The 18467-nt window shown below is 43.9% G+C and overlaps 1 protein-coding gene across 1 annotated transcript in view; it reads left to right on the top strand.

Moving 5' to 3' along the window:
• The window catches only part of LOC117517920 (glutaredoxin domain-containing cysteine-rich protein 2), a 90792-nt gene that overhangs the window by 60457 nt on the left and 11868 nt on the right, over positions 1-18467 (top strand). The window contains 2 exon segments of the mRNA XM_034179052.1: positions 15380-15587; positions 16689-16708. Of these exon segments, the coding sequence (XP_034034943.1) occupies positions 15380-15587; positions 16689-16708 (228 nt within the window).

The raw sequence follows: 18467 nt of genomic DNA, 5'->3' as shown, positions 1-18467 counted from the left end.
ACTTGGCTATATGACATCTTTCCTGAACTTGAGGACCTGGTCAGCATATTCACTGAGAAGAAACTCCCCGACTGGGTGAGGCATCCTGAGCTGTACCTGCCTTCAGAACATCAACCTCCTGACAATGAGTCAGGCTGGACTGACCTGGATGATGACGATGATGACGGTGCTGATGATTCCTCAGAGGCAGAGGTGTTAGAGCTCCAGGGTATGACAACTATTTTATTCAAGATACAGGACTTGTTTTTTGAATACCAGGACAGTCCAAGTTGACTGAACAAGCAGCGAGTTCTGTCGGCACTTGAGCAGCTCCTGCAGTCTGAGCCTGATGTTTTGACAACCTTTCCTGAACTAGCTGACATCAAGACACAGTTCAAGCTGGGTTGGGTACCTCCATGCATCGAGGACCCCATCGACTTTTTATATGAAGCAGACATTTATGCCGCCTGTTCTGAAGCACCCCGAGTAATAACCCTGTCAGACGCCGCTGCGGCACCACTCCAGCGCAGTCCTGCGCTAAAGCAGGCTGCACCTAATCGGCCTGAAAGACTGGATATCAATCAATCAATTTTTTTATATAGCGCCAAATCACAACAAACAGTTGCCCCAAGGCGCTTTATATTGTAAGGCAAGGCCATACAATAATTATGTAAAACCCCAACGGTCAAAACGACCCCCTGTGAGCAAGCACTTGGCGACAGTGGGAAGGAAAAACTCCCTTTTAACAGGAAGAAACCTCCAGCAGAACCAGGCTCAGGGAGGGGCAGTCTTCTGCTGGGACTGGTTGGGGCTGAGGGAGAGAACCAGGAAAAAGACATGCTGTGGAGGGGAGCAGAGATCGATCACTAATGATTAAATGCAGAGTGGTGCATACAGAGCAAAAAGAGAAAGAAACAGTGCATCATGGGAACCCCCCAGCAGTCTACGTCTATAGCAGCATAACTAAGGGATGGTTCAGGGTCACCTGATCCAGCCCTAACTATAAGCTTTAGCAAAAAGGAAAGTTTTAAGCCTAATCTTAAAAGTAGAGAGGGTGTCTGTCTCCCTGATCTGAATTGGGAGCTGGTTCCACAGGAGAGGAGCCTGAAAGCTGAAGGCTCTGCCTCCCATTCTACTCTTACAAACCCTAGGAACTACAAGTAAGCCTGCAGTCTGAGAGCGAAGCGCTCTATTGGGGTGATATGGTACTACGAGGTCCCTAAGATAAGATGGGACCTGATTATTCAAAACCTTATAAGTAAGAAGAAGAATTTTAAATTCTATTCTAGAATTAACAGGAAGCCAATGAAGAGAGGCCAATATGGGTGAGATATGCTCTCTCCTTCCAGTCCCCGTCAGTACTCTAGCTGCAGCATTTTGAATTAACTGAAGGCTTTTTAGGGAACATTTAGGACAACCTGATAATAATGAATTACAATAGTCCAGCCTAGAGGAAATAAATGCATGAATTAGTTTTTCAGCATCACTCTGAGACAAGACCTTTCTGATTTTAGAGATATTGCATAAATGCAAAAAAGCAGTTCTACATATTTGTTTAATATGCGCTTTGAATGACATATCCTGATCAAAAATGACTCCAAGATTTCTCACAGTATTACTAGAGGTCAGGGTAATGCCATCCAGAGTAAGGATCTGGTTAGACACCATGTTTCTAAGATTTGTGCTCAGCACCAAACCCAGCCATGCCCACTGAGAAACCTCCACAGCCCACTCTTCAAGCAACTCCAGTGCGCACACTTCAGCAACAAGTGGAGCCGATCACGAACGCAGGGAAATCTCCAGAGCCCACTCCATGCACGCGTCAAGCAGCACCAACGTGTGCACCTCCGAAGCAAGTGAAACTAACCACGCCCGCTGAGAAACCTCCAGAGCCCACTCCACGTACGTTTCAAGCAGCTCCAGCACGCATGCCTCTGGAACAAGCGGAGCCGCTCATTTCCCACGCACTGTCTGCAGCAAAATGCCTGGCGTTCACTGCACAGGAACAAGCGAAGTCGCTCTCTTTTCACGCATCACTGGCGGAAGCAGGTGGAGTGTCCACACTGCCGCTATTCAGCACGCCACTGGAACGATCACCGCGCCCATGTTCCAGGACTCACCGGCGTTTCTCACTCCATCAGCAACATCTTCACAAGCGCAAGGACCTTCTCAGACCTCCACAGCATGCTCTTCTCCAAATGAACCAGCTCTACTGACAACTCCAGAGAGCTCTCGCTCAACTCAAGCATCAGTATCATCCCTGAAGGTGCTCCCAGAGAACTTCACAGTATGGACGGTTAGTTTATCATTGTTTTTTGTTTTTGTGAGGTTTTTCTGTTTTTTCTCTCAGTCAACAGGTGTATCATTGGATCAGCCTAATGCCAAATTTATTGCAATCATGTGCTTAATGTTTTGTTTTGGAGTTCCTTATTTTTCTGGGCCCCTCACAGCTTGCATAGTTTTATGAAACAGATTGTCTCTCCATGCTGTTGCTCGATGAAGTTTCTTCTGGAGTCCCTCTTTAAGTTGTCTGTTTGTGCACCCTCAGCGTTGGTTTAGTGGATTCTTTTGCTTTCTGTTTTTTTTTTAATCAAGCATTTTCTTTAAGTATGGGTCTTTAGCTAATCATTTGTTTTTTCAGGTCACTACAGTTTTGCCTCAGCGTTTTGTTTTTTCTTAAGTCTTTGAAGAAGCAGGATCATTTCTCATATCAGTTTTCTGTTGGCACCTTTTGTGGCTCTTTTATTGGTCTGTCTATTTTTGATTACACTCCGAGTCAGTTTCGTGGAGTTTTTCATCGTTTGTGTTCAGTTTTTTTCTCATTTTTGCATCAGATTTGGTTCTTTGCTAGTTTGTTACTTTTCTTTCACCCTGATAACAAAGGATTATGCCCCTTTCTTAAGCGAATTTGTTTCTTTTGTTTTCCCCCAGTTCAGTTTCTTTATGGTGCTGTTTTTTGCCTTGTAATTATTGGTTGCCACTGGAACGGGTTATATTATGGGGGTTTTCGCATATTTTGTTCTATTTTTGTTGGTTTGTTGTTTTCCATGTTTTCTGTCTATTCATGTTCTTCAATGTTGCTTTATTGGTTGATTGGGGTTTTGTTGGTTAGGGTATTTTTCCGACTTATGTACCCCACCCTAAAACGTGCTGTTGCCTCTTTTGGTTCCATGGTTAGGTTATGTTTACCCTTCTGTCATGCTTTTCACCAGAAATCCATTACTAGAAAGGGGTTATGTTTTGCCAAGTCTTTGTCAGCCCCCGGTCCTTCTCCCCAAATCAGCCACAGTTCCTCTCCGTTCTAACAGCCGTCCCCTGGACTCGACCGGGGCCCTTGATTGGCCTCACAGTCAGTCCATTAAGTTGCCCATGGGCTTTAGTAGGCTCCATGGCCGACCCCTGACTCTTCCGTGGTTTTTTGTGGTACCCCACATGGCTTTCTGATTACTCTCTGCCATTCTCGCAGCTGGCCAATGGCCATTGTGTTTTACTGTTCTTCCACTTTGCCTGTTGTGGTTTACCCGCTGCCTGGCCTCCCTCCTGGCAATGTTTTGGGTTTTCATCCACCTTACTGCCGACAACCCCGCATGCCCTTGACCGGAGTTGGTCTCAGGAATCCATGTCCTACTGCCTGTTTTATTACGCCCACCCTTCCGGCCCCCTCCATCCCTCCCATATTCGGCGCCCCTCTGCTGCCTCCTGCTATGTTTTTTTGGGGGGACCTGTCGGCCGTCGGTGCCGGCCGCCTTGGGAGAGTGATGTCATGGTTTGGACCCCTCCGGGCTCCTGTTATGGTTTTGCCATCTGTCTATGACCCTGACCGGTGATTTTCAGTTGGTTGTTTTCTTTTGCCTCATTGGTAGTGCCATTTTAGTTTTGTCTCTGTCCTTTATTTGCTCTATTGATTTTTCTTTTCAGTCACTGGATGTACTGTCAGTTGCCACATGTAGTGCCGTTCTAGTCTAGTCTTGATCTTTTTCCTTGTTGTATTATTTTGTCTCATTTTATTTTCTAGTGTTTTGTCACTGATGTTTCTGTTTATCTAGCTTCACTCCCCTGCACTCTCTTGCCCCACCTTTCACTCTGCTTCTGTTTAGTAAAGTTTCACTTTCCTGCACTCTTGCCCCAGCTTTCACTCTGCTTCTGTTTAGTAAAGTTTCACTTTCCTGCACTCTTGCCCCAGCTTTCACTCTGCTTCTGTTTAGTAAAGTTTCACTTTCCTGCACTCTTGCCCCAGCTTTCACTCTGCTTCTGTTTAGTAAAGTTTCACTTTCCTGCACTCTCTTGCCCCAGCTTTCACTCTGCTTCTGTTTAGTAAAGTTTCACTTTCCTGCACTCTCTTTCACCTGCTGGACTCATCTTTGTCATGTCCTCACTTCTCCACACCTGACTCCTATCACGTCCTGATTACCCCACCTGCATTTAAGCCCTGTCTTTCATGTTTTTCACTGCCAATTCGTTGTGCTCCATGCCTTGTGCTTCTGTCCTCGTCCAAGCCCTTTTTACTCTTTTTCACGCCGTAGTTCTGACTTAGAACTGGTTGCCTTTACTGTGGATGACTTTGCTTGTTTTTTGCACTCTGCGCTTGTCTCTGCCTGCCTACTCTGCTCACTGTGTTTTTGAACATTGCTTGTTTTTGACTACGCCTCAGCCCAATGTCTGCCTGTTACCTTTGTATCGCTGCCTTCCTACCCGTGTACCGAACCACTGCTTAGCCTCCAGATAAAGCCTTTTGATTATTCCCTCATTTCTGTCTGTGGGTCTGCATTTGTGTCCTCCTCCTTTTGTGCCACTCGTTCAGGAACCCTGACACTCTGGACATAAATAGAAATAAACAAGCTGTAGTTTTTGTCAAAAGCATTTCCTTTCAGACATTAATGGCATGAATGTCAATCCATACCTCTGAGCTCTTGCAGCCGCTGTGCTGCAAGTTAGCATCAATGTAATTCATAAAGATACAGGACATCTCATTTTTGGAGGAAAAAAACATTTTGGTCGATTGTAGTTTATTGTTTGTATTACAAACGTTGGAAAGAGGTGTCATTTGATTTAAAAGACTTTGAAGTTAGTAATTCTGTGGAACTCTAACTTGACTCGACAGAGAGCAGTGCAAGCGTTTGGAGTGGTGCAAACAGAATGGAGGACAATTCTTGTTTCTTGCCTGCAACAAGACAAGAGTCCCAGTTAGTGACTTTAATCCGCACAAAAGTGACTCATGATTGACATCTTTTAATGGCTTTGAGAGGGGTTAAGAAGCAGACCTTTCCTGCATATTTGTTTTGTGAATTGTTCTGTAATTTATGTTTGTAGCATGGCCCAAGCAGAGGGTCACCCCTTTGAGTCTGGTCTGCTTGAGGTTTCTTCCTCAGAGGGAGTTTTTCCTTACTACTGCTGCTCTGGGGGTTAGTAAGATTAGACCTTACTTGTGTGAAGCGCCTTGATACAACTCTGTTGTGATTTGGCGCTATATAAATGAAAATAAATTGAAAATAGTGGGAAGTGGCTGAGTATTTTTAAATTATGAACATTTGCTGGCTAAAGCTACCATTTGTTTTCAGTAGTATTAGTGAGCTAATATTAGTGTTAGTGGCAGAAATCCATTAAGTCATTATATTTTACTGTGTGAGCCACCCTAAAAACATATCTGTTGTTTTTTCTATTTTGGCAGATAATCACTGTAGCTTACTTACTCATATTGACTTATATAATCAAATTATAATAAGAACGAGTCATAGCTCCCGGGAATTGTTGGTGTTTCTGTTTTAAAACACCACAAGGCTTTGCAAGTCTGCTTAAGCAGATACTGAACATGCCCCAAAATAAACAAATACATGAATACCAACCCCCAACAGAAGCCTAATGATCTTTAGAATAGAACAAGCGATTAAGGCTGAAAATAGCAAATCAAATTAATCCTTTGGTAATTGAAGCATCGACTGCCATGCAAAAAAAAAAAAAGAAAAACTTAAAGGGGAACAACAGGAGCAGCAAAATTGTTCATCTAACAGGAATAAGCAGTTTTTATTGAGCTGCTGTGACAGGGGCTTCATTAGTGCAGCCGGCTACGAGGGAGGTCACTACATTGCCTGCTGGCTTAGTGTCAGTTTTACTCTTTTATCCTCAATAAAAGACATACATTGCCCTGATGACTGAGGCAACAAATTATCACATTTATCAGAGGATGACAGCCATTGGGAATTACATTATCCTTTTAGGGTGTTATTGAAAAGATAGCACAGTGGTCTAAGGGGAATTTCCCCATGAATATTTCTGCTTTCTATTAGAGTATGAAGACTGGTTTGCTGAAACAAGTAGTTTTTAGATCGTCAAGTCAAATCTGGGAACATGTGTTGGTGCTGTGCTTTGCTGCATCCACAACACAACGGGTCATCTATTTGCTGCCGCCAGGTGAAACGTGGGTGTCCCCTTGGCCTACTCCAGCTACTGGGGTCCTCAACATGCAGGCACCTGCGTGCTGGACCATGCACAGAGAAATGGGCCACATGGCCAAAATGTCATCGCTGAGGCTCCCTCATAATACAACTGATAGTTCTCATCCTAATCTCACTTAGTAACTGCTCATTTTATACAAAGTCATTCCAGCGGTACCCAAGGATCCTTCAAAGACACCTAGCACCAAAGACACCCAGTCATCACCATATGTCTCTAGTTAGTGTCCAAGTCCCACAACCATACAGCAAGACAGGTAACACCAGGACCCTAAAGACTTGGGCCTTCTTTTGCCTGTAATGATATCAGCATGGCCTAACACCTCTGTCCACTGACCTTATGACTCCAAAAGCTCATCACAGGCACTTCTCGATCTCAAAGGCCGGAGGCCCAGAGACATGTATGTCATTTCCGTGAGGAGTGAACATCTCTACAAGTTCACCTCTTTCACCACATATACAGTAGTGTTCAGAATAATAGTAGTGCTATGTGACTATCAGTGTGCATATCATGAATGCTTGGTCTTGTTGGATTTGTGAGAATCTACTGAATCTACTGGTACCTTGTTTCCCATGTAACAATAAGAAATATACTCAAAACCTGGATCAATCTTTTTAGTCACACAGTACTACTATTATTCTGAACACTACTGCAGATACACTTCTGATGGCTGAGTTCAGGAAGACATTAAAAGCCTGAATCTTAGTCTTGATAGGCCAATCTCAAACTCAGACACTTTGATTCCTCACTCAGCTTCTCAGGTGCTGCATTAAGAGTATCTCTTGATTCAGCAAAGATCACAACGTCTGCAAATTCAGTGCAGTAAACCTTCCTCTCCAACAAAAGCATCCAAGTCAATGGTTCCTGCAACCCTACCCAACACCCAGTAAATGCCAGTACACCCATGAATGCCAGTTTTCACTTGGGTAAACCTGGAATCCATGTCTTGAGATCTCAGAGTATTTAGATCACTGGTTCAAATATGTTTTCCATCACAACCCCTTAACTAGCAATGTTATGTTTTATTTTGTCAGTTAAGATGTAAAAATATGTTATCTGTTGTGTGGGCCGCAGAAGATGAGGTACTGCTGGCCCACCACCAGATGGCGCCCTGCCATGCTGGCACCTTTTGCCCTGCAGAGGGCGCCACGGACCGGTTGGATCCTCCAGGTGCACCGTTTGGCTGTCAGCTGCCAGTCATTATTCATCAACACATCCATAAGAACCTGGGAGAGACACCATAACTCTGCGAGTTATCAGCTTACCACACAGGTAACCGACTCAGCCGTTTTGTGCCCGTACGCACATTCATTGTTACTGAAGTCTTTGCAGTTGTGACTTATACTTGCAGCTTGTAGCCGAGTTTGTGGAAGTTGGAGGAGTTGCGTCTCCACTCCTCACTTCTGACTTACTAAGTATAACAATTGACACTGCACGTCCTCCAGTTTTTCCTCTGCACTCTGGGAGTATCTGGATTTATTCATACAAGAGGATTACTGTGAGTCACTGACTGTTTGCTGGTGTTCACACACCCACCCTTAACCTGTTTTTGTTCCTGCCACAGTACCGGGTCTGACAGCCATGAGCGGATGGCCACCTGGGGGAATCAGGACTTGGCGGCTCTGGTGTGTTGCAGGTCTCTTGGCGGTGATACTTCGTGGGTTCCAGCTCTCCTCTGGATAGGCGTCTCCTACCCTCGGGCCTGCCCACGTGTCACCTTTTTGATTACTGATTGACCGGAGCATATTTGGTTTTGTTTGCATATTTGCATAATAAATTGTCATTTATTTGACTTCCTATTGGCCGTTCATTTACGCGCCCTGGCGTGGGTCCGTGTACTTCACTTTCCCAACAGTATCCCTGCATACATTCACCAACAGTCTGTAGATGTTGGACATCTCTGGTGCCAGGACTCTGTCAAATGATCCACCAACCATGTTGAAAATCACTGAACTTCAGTGAGACTGCAAATGCAGTAGAGAAAGATGAGATCACATAAAGCTGCAGAGGGACGGTATATATTGGGGCGAAGTACTCCAGACAAGTGGAGATGCTGTTCTACTGGCATTGAAAGAAATCTTTCTTTCATTTGGGAGATAAGTATCTTCCCAACAGACTGGAAGGAATGAGTTTTTCCTCACTCTCTGGAAAAGAAATGGCAATCATCTGGATTGCAACACCTACAGGGGTATTACATTCTCTCTGTGTACCGGGAATTGTACCTACAAGGGTCATTCTGAGCGGAATCATTCACAGTTACTTGCTGTTCGGTGAACAGGGTAGTGCCGGAGAAAAAGTTGTTTTTTATCAAATCTGTATGCAACTCAAATAATTTGGTACCATTGGAAAATGGGACACTCCCAAGGGTTCATTTTTGACACTTATTGACATCACCATGGCAACACCACCCAAACATACCCCTAAAGGTGTGCTTGGAGTTTTTTTTTTTTTTTGCAAATTATGGGTTATTTCAATATTCTTTCTAGTTGACCTGCAACTCAAACCCCTGGGTCAATAAAATCCAATTTGCCATGAATAAACTAGCAGGATTTCTTTATGCTACAGTATCATCTATAAGTAACAGGGTGACATGTCATGGTCACTGGGGTCAATTACCCTCAGGCAAAGACCAGTGTAAAGAGCTGTGGCCATCTGATCAACACCTTTTGCATGTGAAATATTATAGTAAATGATTATTTATTACTACCTGCTTATACGATCATGATAGTTTGGTACCAGAGTGAGCAGGTCCTTCATAGGCTTTCAGGTAAACCATATTTACATTCAGAGATGTGTCCATTGCATGGTAACAGCTACCATATGAACGCGCAACACTTGTGGATAAAATATGACTTCTTGATATGATGCAGAGTTGGTGGTTATGTTCATTCAGTCACTACACCAGTTAGTTACCAGTGTCAAAGTAAATGGATTTTAAACAAGGTTACCAGTCAAGTTCATTACTCAGCTACAGTGAAGGCCATTTGTACCTCAAAACGGGACAAAATCATGATACACGACTCTTCCCATCTGCCACACCACTGCACAAAAAACTTTGTGTGTTTTTTCCACTTGTGAATAGGATGGCTGGTGGTGTTGTGTATATGTTCACCTGTCAGTGACCTTGATGGCCTTGACCTGTGTGAAACAGACTCTTTATATAGGCATCGAGTGCCAAGGGGTGTGCTTTCAATGGGGGAAAGAAGTTATTGTGTGGGTGTTGTAGTTACCATTTGATAAGTATTTACATAAGGTTGACCTTGACGGTGACCATGACATTGATCTTGATTTGACTTGTGTGGAATGGGCTCAAAGCACAGAGGCCCCTAAGTGGTAGCATACAGTTTTGACTTGGATCACTGTTTTGTATTGTTCATAAAATGTTGACCATGGCAACATAAAATTATTCATTGAGTTGCATACAGGGCCATTCTTAGCATGACTTTGCTCCCCAACTAGGCAGGTTTTTCCAAACAAGAAGCCAACAATCAAGCAAAACCGACCCAAATGCAATCATGAATCCTGGCAGTGCTTCTTTGAAGCCCGTGTTGATTTTTACAATGCTTTTGATTCAGTTGAATTTGATTGCTTTGAAAAATTGTAGAATCCCAGTACTCTGCTGGAAATCATAGCCAGCCCACACAAAGATTACTGTGAGTGCCATGTAGAGTGGAGGCAGAATATCTGATGTCTTTCCAGTGAATTCTGGCAGCCGATATATTCTGAATATAACTCTGTTCAATGCTTGAATGAACTAGGTGTTGGGTAAGATTGTGGAGTCCAGCAATTTGATTGCCTTTGTCAATGAGGAAAGATTCAATAACTTTGGACGTTTGCAGATGTTATGATCTTTGTGGAATCAATGGATGCCCTGATTGTAGCACTTGAGAAGCTGAGTGATAAATTGAAGTATTTGAATTGCAATGGTCCTGGATCAGTGCGGAGATCCAGGCCTTCATTGACTTCCTGGACTCAGCCATGGGAAATGTACCTGTATGTGGTGTAATTCATGTTAAGAAATTTATCATCTCAGTGGTGACGATGTATTTATGTAATCATACAGACAGACACCCAGACAGAAGGGAGGATATGACCACAAAATTATGACAGTACCCCTTCTGCTGTCCATCGAGGGGTAAAAATTGTTCCTTGGTCACTTAGGACTCAGGCGAGGGCGGTCACATCTCCTCCTCTCTCCTCTATCTCTGCTCCAACCTTCAAAGTCCCTACTTCACCAGACTATGAATTCTTCAAACTATATTGAGAAAAATCTTTTCTTTCATTTGGGAGATAAGTATCTTCCCAACAGACTGGAAGGAATGAGTTTTTCCTCACTCTCTGGAAAAGAAATGGGCAATCATCTGGATTGCATCGAGCCCAGCCATTAAAAACCTTCTATGGAGGTGGCGCTACCATTGAGGTGTTACCTAGATTGACAGAATTTAATAGTATTTCATAGGGCGTGCTGACGAAACTTGTGGCATCTACAAAAAGCACAACCTGTTTATTTGATCCCATACCAACAAAATTGTTTAAGGACCTGTGGCCCACTCTTGGGCCGACTGTGCGTGGAAATTATTAATCTGTCATTAACCTCTGGATCTGTTCCGAAATGTTTTTAATCAGCAGTGATTAAACCATTACTTAAGAAATCTAATCTTGACCATAGTGTATTTAAAAATTACAGGCCGATATCAAATCTATCATTCTGTTCCAAAATTTTAGAAAAGGTGGTTTCACAGCAGCTGATAGACCACCTTACTGAGAATGATCTTTTGAGCTGCTGCAGTCTGCTTTTAGGAAATATCACTCCACAGAGACAGCGCTCAGTAAAGTTGTGAATGATCTGCGAGCAATGGGACTCAGACACCACTACGGTTTTGGTGTTGTTAGATCTCAGTGCTGCGTTTGATACCATGGATCATCACATTTGCTCAATAGGTTGGAGAATTTTTTTGGGATTACTGGAAGTGCCCTCATCTGGTTGACGTCATATCTGTCCAGGTCGTTCTCAATGTGTCCTTGTATAATGGCACTACCGCTGACCTTGCTGACATGAGATTTGGGGTTCCACAGGAATCTGTTTTAGGCCCCTTGCTTTTCTCCCTGTATGTGGCACCCCTTGGGCGTATACTGCTGAGTTTTGGGATTGCCTTTCATTGTTATGCTGATGATACTCAGTTGTACATGCCGATAAACTGCGGGAAATCTCACTCCTATAAAATCCCTGGAGGACTGTCCTTCTATCAGTGAGAAGTTGGATGTCTAGTAACTTCCTACTTTTAAACTTTGATAAGACTGAAAATGATGGTTCTTGGTCCAGCAAGACATCTGCATCAGTTTGACCAGCTGGCGCTCAGCCTGGGTTCCTGTGTCATACATCATACGGACCAAATGAGGAAACCTTGGGGTAATTTTGATCCTACGTTGTCTTTTGACCTCCACATCATGGATGTTACTAGGACTGCTTTTTGTCCATCTGAGAAATATAGCGAGGATGCCGCCCATCCTGTCCATGGCTGATGCTGGAGACCCTGATTCATGCTTTTGTTTCTTCTAGACTAGATTATTGTAATGTTCTATTCAGGGTTACCACAGTCCAGCATTAGGGGTCCTTCAGCTGGTTCAGAATGCTGCCGCCAGACTTCTGACACGTAGCAGAAGGTCTGAACATATCACACCCATTTTGGCATCTTTGCACTGGCTCCCTGTCTCTGTGAGAGCAGATTTTAAGGTTTTGTTATTGACTTATAAGGTTGTTCATGGACTGGCGCCATCTATCTGGCTGATCTGGTGGAACTTTACGCGCCGGCCTGGGCTTTGCGGTCGCAGGATGCGGGACTCTGTGTTCCCACGGTGAAGAAGAAGTCAGCAGGTCAAAGAGCCTTTTCGTATCGTGCACCCACCCTGTGGAACAGTCTTCCTGCGACTGTGAGGCAGTCTGAGTCTGTGGACATTTTTAGTCAAGACTCAAACCTATTTTTATTCTCTTCTTATGGATAGTTTTTATTTTTATTTGTTTTAATTCTTTTACTTCTGTTTTATTCATGTATTTGAATTTTTTATTCATTTTTAATAATTTTATTCAATTTTATGTTGACTTGTTTTATGTAAGGCGCCTTGAGACGGCTTTTGCTGTGATTTGGCACATTATAGCAAATTAAATTAAATATTGGATAACCATGGAACTGATCAGCTGGTCTTTTGAATGCTATTGACACCATTTTTTCAAACAAGGAGATCAGGGCCGGGGGTACCCTGCGTGCCCAGATGGACCTACCCTGCGTGATATGTTCTTGACGCCTGGGAGACGTGGCGGGTCCGCATGCTTTGCGCCATTCTCTGTGGAGGACATCGAGGATTTACTTATTGGTTTATGGTGCTTGCCCTGACCTACCGGACAATTGGCAGACGGCTGCCACCAGAACCACGACCCCTCACCTGTCCGTCATGATTAATGAGTTGGGCAGGCGATACATTCTCATACTGTGTTACACCCTTGAACTCAGACACAAAATGGTCACATCTTGGCACAAATGCACACCTTGCAAAGGAAATGTCAGAGACCAGGGAATATTATAATTGGATCTGGTTTGTTCATGGTGAAGCTGTAAAAGTGTTTCTCACTGCTCAACCATAGACATGGCAGGCTTATCAGCCTCTGAAGACAAAATGCCCCATTGTTTTCCTCCAGAAGAATTTCTCTACGGCCCTTGGTGAACAATCGTCTGCCTCCTTATCTTCTCTAAACGGACTGTTTCAAGTTTAGTGCACTAAACAATGTCAAATGTATATGTGTTGTCTTAATTCTGATGTTGTGCCATTATTACGTTAACAAGTAATAATTATGGATTAATTGCTGTATCTTGTCTGTGGCAATTTAAGTGTGGATGTAATCTCATTGTTGTTGCACTTGTAATGACAATGACAATAAACCTCATCTATTTATTCATATTTGGTAAATGAATGACTGGTTAAATCTTTATCATAACCACAGGAGGTGCAGATGGACACATGTCCACAATGTCCCATACTGATTTGACAACGCATAATTTCTGAAATGGGATGTGGAACATGGAACAGACTCTGCCACGGGAACAAGCCCACTGAATGGCATGATAAATGAACCCTGTCTGTGGAATGGATGCCTGCATAGATTATCATCAAATTCATCTTTTGTTTTGTTATGTTCTGTTTTGTAAAACTTTGCAAAATCTTGTAACGGTTAGAATGGCCTAAGCAGTGGGTCACCCCTTTGAGTCTGGTCTGCTTGAGGTTTTCTTCCTCAATATCATCAGAGGGAGTTTTTTCTTACCACTGTCACCTGTGTGCTTATTCTAGGGGTTGGTAATGGCCCCTTCACACATGCTCCTTAATCTGTGTGATGCCCATAGGATTTTCACCGAAGCCATCTGAATTTTCTGAATGGTTTCCATCTGGCTGTCTCACGCAGTTTCTTGAAAAATTGATGCAGTGCTGCTCCAGCCGTTCAGACATTTTCCTGACAATGAAAATCCGACGAGAGGGGTGGACCAGTGCTCACTGAAAGCCTGCCCACAGGCGAATGACACAACCGACAGGTGTGAAAAAACTCACGCATGCGCACGAAGGTTCAAGCTTGGCTGATGCAAGCACATATGATCAAATCCATATAGTTTTTGCAAAAAATAAAAAGGTCTGATACTTTTCTAACATACCTCGTAAATGAAATAAATTGTAAATAAATTGAATACAGCTGCTCAGTACAACACAATGTAATTGTAAAAACCAAACAAACAAGCAAACAACAACAAAAAACAAAGCTAACTTTTTGTGAAAGAACTAATTGGCAATCCCTCCAGCCTCCTAGCTGAGCTTTTTTGATAACTTGAACCTGATGGCATGTTTGGACCTCCTTTGTCTGTCTCCCACATGCTCTACCTCTTTATCCAAATATGGGTTTGGCCATTACAACTCTTCTGGGTCTCTATAGAAACCTATGGGCGATGTCATGCAGAGTTTGGCCAGTAGATTGATTAATTTTAATTATATATAGAATAGAATATAGAACAGGGGTGGCCAAGTTCGGTCCTTGAGAGCCACATTCCTGACACTCTTAGTTGTCTCCCTGCTCCAACACACCTGAATTCAATGAAAGACTCTTTAACAGACTTTTAATGAGCCTTTCATTGGCTTCAGGTGTGTTGGAGCAAGGAGGACAACTGAAAGTGTCAGGAATGTGGCTCTCGAGGACTGAACTTGGCCACCCTGATATAGAATATAGAATACAGTTGCTGCTCCTTCGTGTTGAAAGGAGCCAGCTGAAGTGGTTCGGGCATCTGGTAAGGATGCCTCCTGGGCGCCTCCCAAGAGAGGTGTTTCAGGCACGTTCATCTGGGAGGAGACCCCGAGGAAGACCCAGGACTAGGTGGAGAGATTATATCTCCACACTGGCCTGGGAACGCCTCGGGATCCCCAGTCAGAGGTGGTCAATGTGGCACGGAAAGGGAAGTCCGGGGTCCCCTGCTGGAGCTGTTGCCCCCGCAACCTGAAAAGCGGTTGAAGATGAGTGATGAGTAACACAAAAAAAGCAAATAACAAACCCCCAAAAACAAAATAAAATGTTGTTTCCATTGTGGCCCAGTGATGTATATGCCACAGAACTCTAGAACAAATGGATTCAGACTTTTACTGATAGTTGTAGACTTTCTAAATGCATCTTCATAAAATGATGGTATTTTGCGTACATTGAACTTGAAATGTCATCTTGCTCTGTGAATTCAAACACATTAAAGTCTTCAGTAATCACAGGCATGTTCTCTTTTTACATAGAATTCTGAGTTGTACAGAGAATAAACATCATATGCTGTTTATATTCATTGTACTAGTACTCAGTCAGAATCATTTAGATCAATACAAAAAGCCCTTATTTGGTAACATTTATTCTCCTGCCATCTTTCTCTCCCCTCAGTCCTCAGTTCTGGATTTTGGTAAGATAATCATCTACACCAGCAATCTGCGTATCATCAGAGCCCCCGCCGAGGAGGAATGAAGCTGTGCGCACCATGCAGAGACCCCCTGGGACTCGGAGAACACTCCAAAGGCCAGGGAGAGGGAGAGCAGGAGAAAGGCTAAAACTCTTTGTACTAAAGATGGAGAGAAAGAAGGAGGACACAGAGATGAAGGTAGTGTCTCCGGCCAAATGATCTCCAGCGGTGTAACTGGGTTTTCATCACCTCGTTCTGTTTCTCTTATACTGCCCTCTAGCCCTCTCTCTGCATCATTCGTCAGCCATCCTTTCATGACCGAGGTCTTTGATCTTTGTGGAATAAATGTGGGATTGTCTCTGCAGCCATGCTGCTGTTTTACAAAATTGTTCACAGACGAGCGTATTTGTCTTTTCCCCCAATCTTCGCCTGTGTTTTCCAGCAGCCGCCACCTCGTTTGAACCCTTCTCCTTGTCTTTTCTTACGCCGCATCGCCGGTGCAGCAGTCGCTACCCACCCATTGTCCTGGTGTTATCACTCAACTGTGAACACATACTGAGGAGTCCACAGTTTCACTTTGCCGTTGCAGCATTTGCCTGCCACTTACATGCTTACAATGATACCCAGCTCGTCATTATTCCCTCCCTCTCACCTCCTCGGATGATTACTGCTTGTTTCCTCTCATTCCCTCCATCCTTGCCTCACATCTCTCGTTATATTCTCATTTTCTCAAGCCAGAGAGAAAAGGTTTCTCAGTCCCCCCCCCACCATTATTTGGATTTCTTACTCCTCTTTGCTTTGTTCTCTTATCTTCTTTGCCTTTGATGCTCAAAGTCCAAGCCAGTTAATTTTTCTGCCTTACTCCTTCTCCTCCTCCTCTCCTTCTCTAGCGCAGTCTCAGATTTATACTGCGTCTGCACAGATGCTGCCTCTATTTGCTCAATCTGGTGCTCATCATCACAAAACATCAGCTTAATAATCACAAAATGGTATCAGGCGAACACACTGCAGCCCCGCTCACCGACTGTCTCATGCAGTTTGTAACTACACAGCAAAAAAACTTTTCTTTTTAATCTCAGAGCCAGCTGATTTTAACACTTAAAGTGTTTAACACTCTTGGGTATCGAACTTCTATCTGATCCAAAGCAGTCCTTGGTGGATGGAGTTGTGAAATTTATGGCAAGCACCTTACTGTAGAAGCAACAAGAATAAGGTATGTTGGTCTAAACACAAGATCGGGTTGTTTGCTGTGCCTGTGCACTACCGTGTGGTAACAGACAGACTGCGACAGACTCGCAAAAACCTCATCTAAAGTTGAATAAAGGAGGTACGCAGCTGGTCTGCTCTGTGCCAGTCTGATCCCGTCAGATCTCAGAAGCTAAGCAGAGCAGGATCTGGTTAGTACTTGGATGGGAGACCTCTTTGGAACACCAGCGGCTGAGTGTTTCTCCAGGTCAAACTGGAGTTGTGTCAGGAAGGGCATCCGGCGTAAAACGTGCCAAACACGGTGCGGATCTGAAAAAACTCGCTCAGTCTCTCTCTCTCTCTCTCACACACACACACACACACCCCTTCAAAGTGAGGTCTGGGAAAACGCTCATTGGGAGGGAGGACCAACCTTCTGCTATACTTAAATAAACTGATACGCATTTAAACTCTAGATCAGTGATTCTCACTGGGGTGCGTGCCGTGATCCATCGTCAGGGGTGCCGTGGGCAATTATCAAATATCACCATTATCAGGTGTATGTGCTGTAATAGTGGTGGCAGATGATGTAATGCTCTTTTATTCCAGTAGATAGCAGCAAAGCGCAGTACTATAGTATAATAGACATACTTGCGCACATAGCGTTGTGTGTCGCCATGGTTACGGGTTGCTGACTACAGCGGGAATCTCAGCTGCTCACGGAGCATGGCTCCTCTGGGGAAGGAGAAACCGCGTTGGCTGTGGAGGTGTGCGGGGAAGGCGGCCTGACCTCCGTTGATGTCACCGTGGTCAGACTTGGGCCTTCTCGCTCACAACTGGGTTCGCTGAAGGCAGCCTCTGCGCTCCGTGAATATTAGAGGTGGCAGATTATTGTGAATAAAAGTGTCAACATGTCTAAAAAAACACTTGAGATTAGGGCTGTCACAATTATTACAATATTTGTCAATCGCGATTATTTTTCATATTCGCGATTACCGTGAATTATTTATTTTATCCACAAAGCATAAAACGACTCAGAATCTGACGTCATTGTGCTGCAGCCTCGCTCTCGTCTTAAGGCGGGACAATAACATGGAGGCTGAAAAGCGATCCATTCCTGCCGTTTGGGATAAGACGGCTGATTTAAAACAGTGGCCGTCTTCTTCAAAAGCCATCTAAAATGCAGAGCTGTTGGTGTGTGTGTGTCTGTGTGTGTGTGTGTGTGTGTGTGTGCGCGCGTGCGGAGTCAACAGGCTGCAGACTGCGAGGGAGGGGGTGCGTGAGGGAGATTCCTTGAATGCAGGTGTGACACGTTACAGTCTGAGAACCATCAGTGCGCAGCGAGCGCGGAGCAGAGAGAGGATTTTAACCCGAGTGAACATGTTAAAAAACAAAACCAAAACGTGAAGCTGCTTTTTACTTCTCTCTGACTTTCTCTAAAGGTGTGATTTCTGCCGTTACCGTCCTGTTCACACCATGTGCGCGTCAAATGCTGAATTTATGAGATCATGAGATGAAATAAACGGTCAACAGCTTTAAAAACATATTTAAAAAATGAGATATATGAATGAACTGAGCCACACACACACACCACACACACACACACACACACACACACACACACACACACACACCACACAAAAAAAAAACCCTGACATGGAGAGCTGTGGTGATGTTCAGATGCACAGATCACAAAAAGCAGGTGAGAACTCTGACTTTAACAGCTGTTACTTTCCAAAGGCATTTATTTGTTCAATATGGGCTTAATGCAGTGTTTAAGCACAAACGTGACTGATGAGGGAGAAATAATTTCAGAAATGCAACAGAAACAACCACAATTCAGAAAAAGTTGGGACTGTATGTAAAATGAAGATAAAATAAAAATGT

Source organism: Thalassophryne amazonica, chromosome 9 (genome assembly GCF_902500255.1).
Source record: "Thalassophryne amazonica chromosome 9, fThaAma1.1, whole genome shotgun sequence".
Taxonomy (NCBI): domain Eukaryota; kingdom Metazoa; phylum Chordata; class Actinopteri; order Batrachoidiformes; family Batrachoididae; genus Thalassophryne; species Thalassophryne amazonica.
The sequence above is the reverse complement of the archived record's forward strand: the minus strand, read 5'-3'. Positions and strand labels throughout refer to the sequence as shown.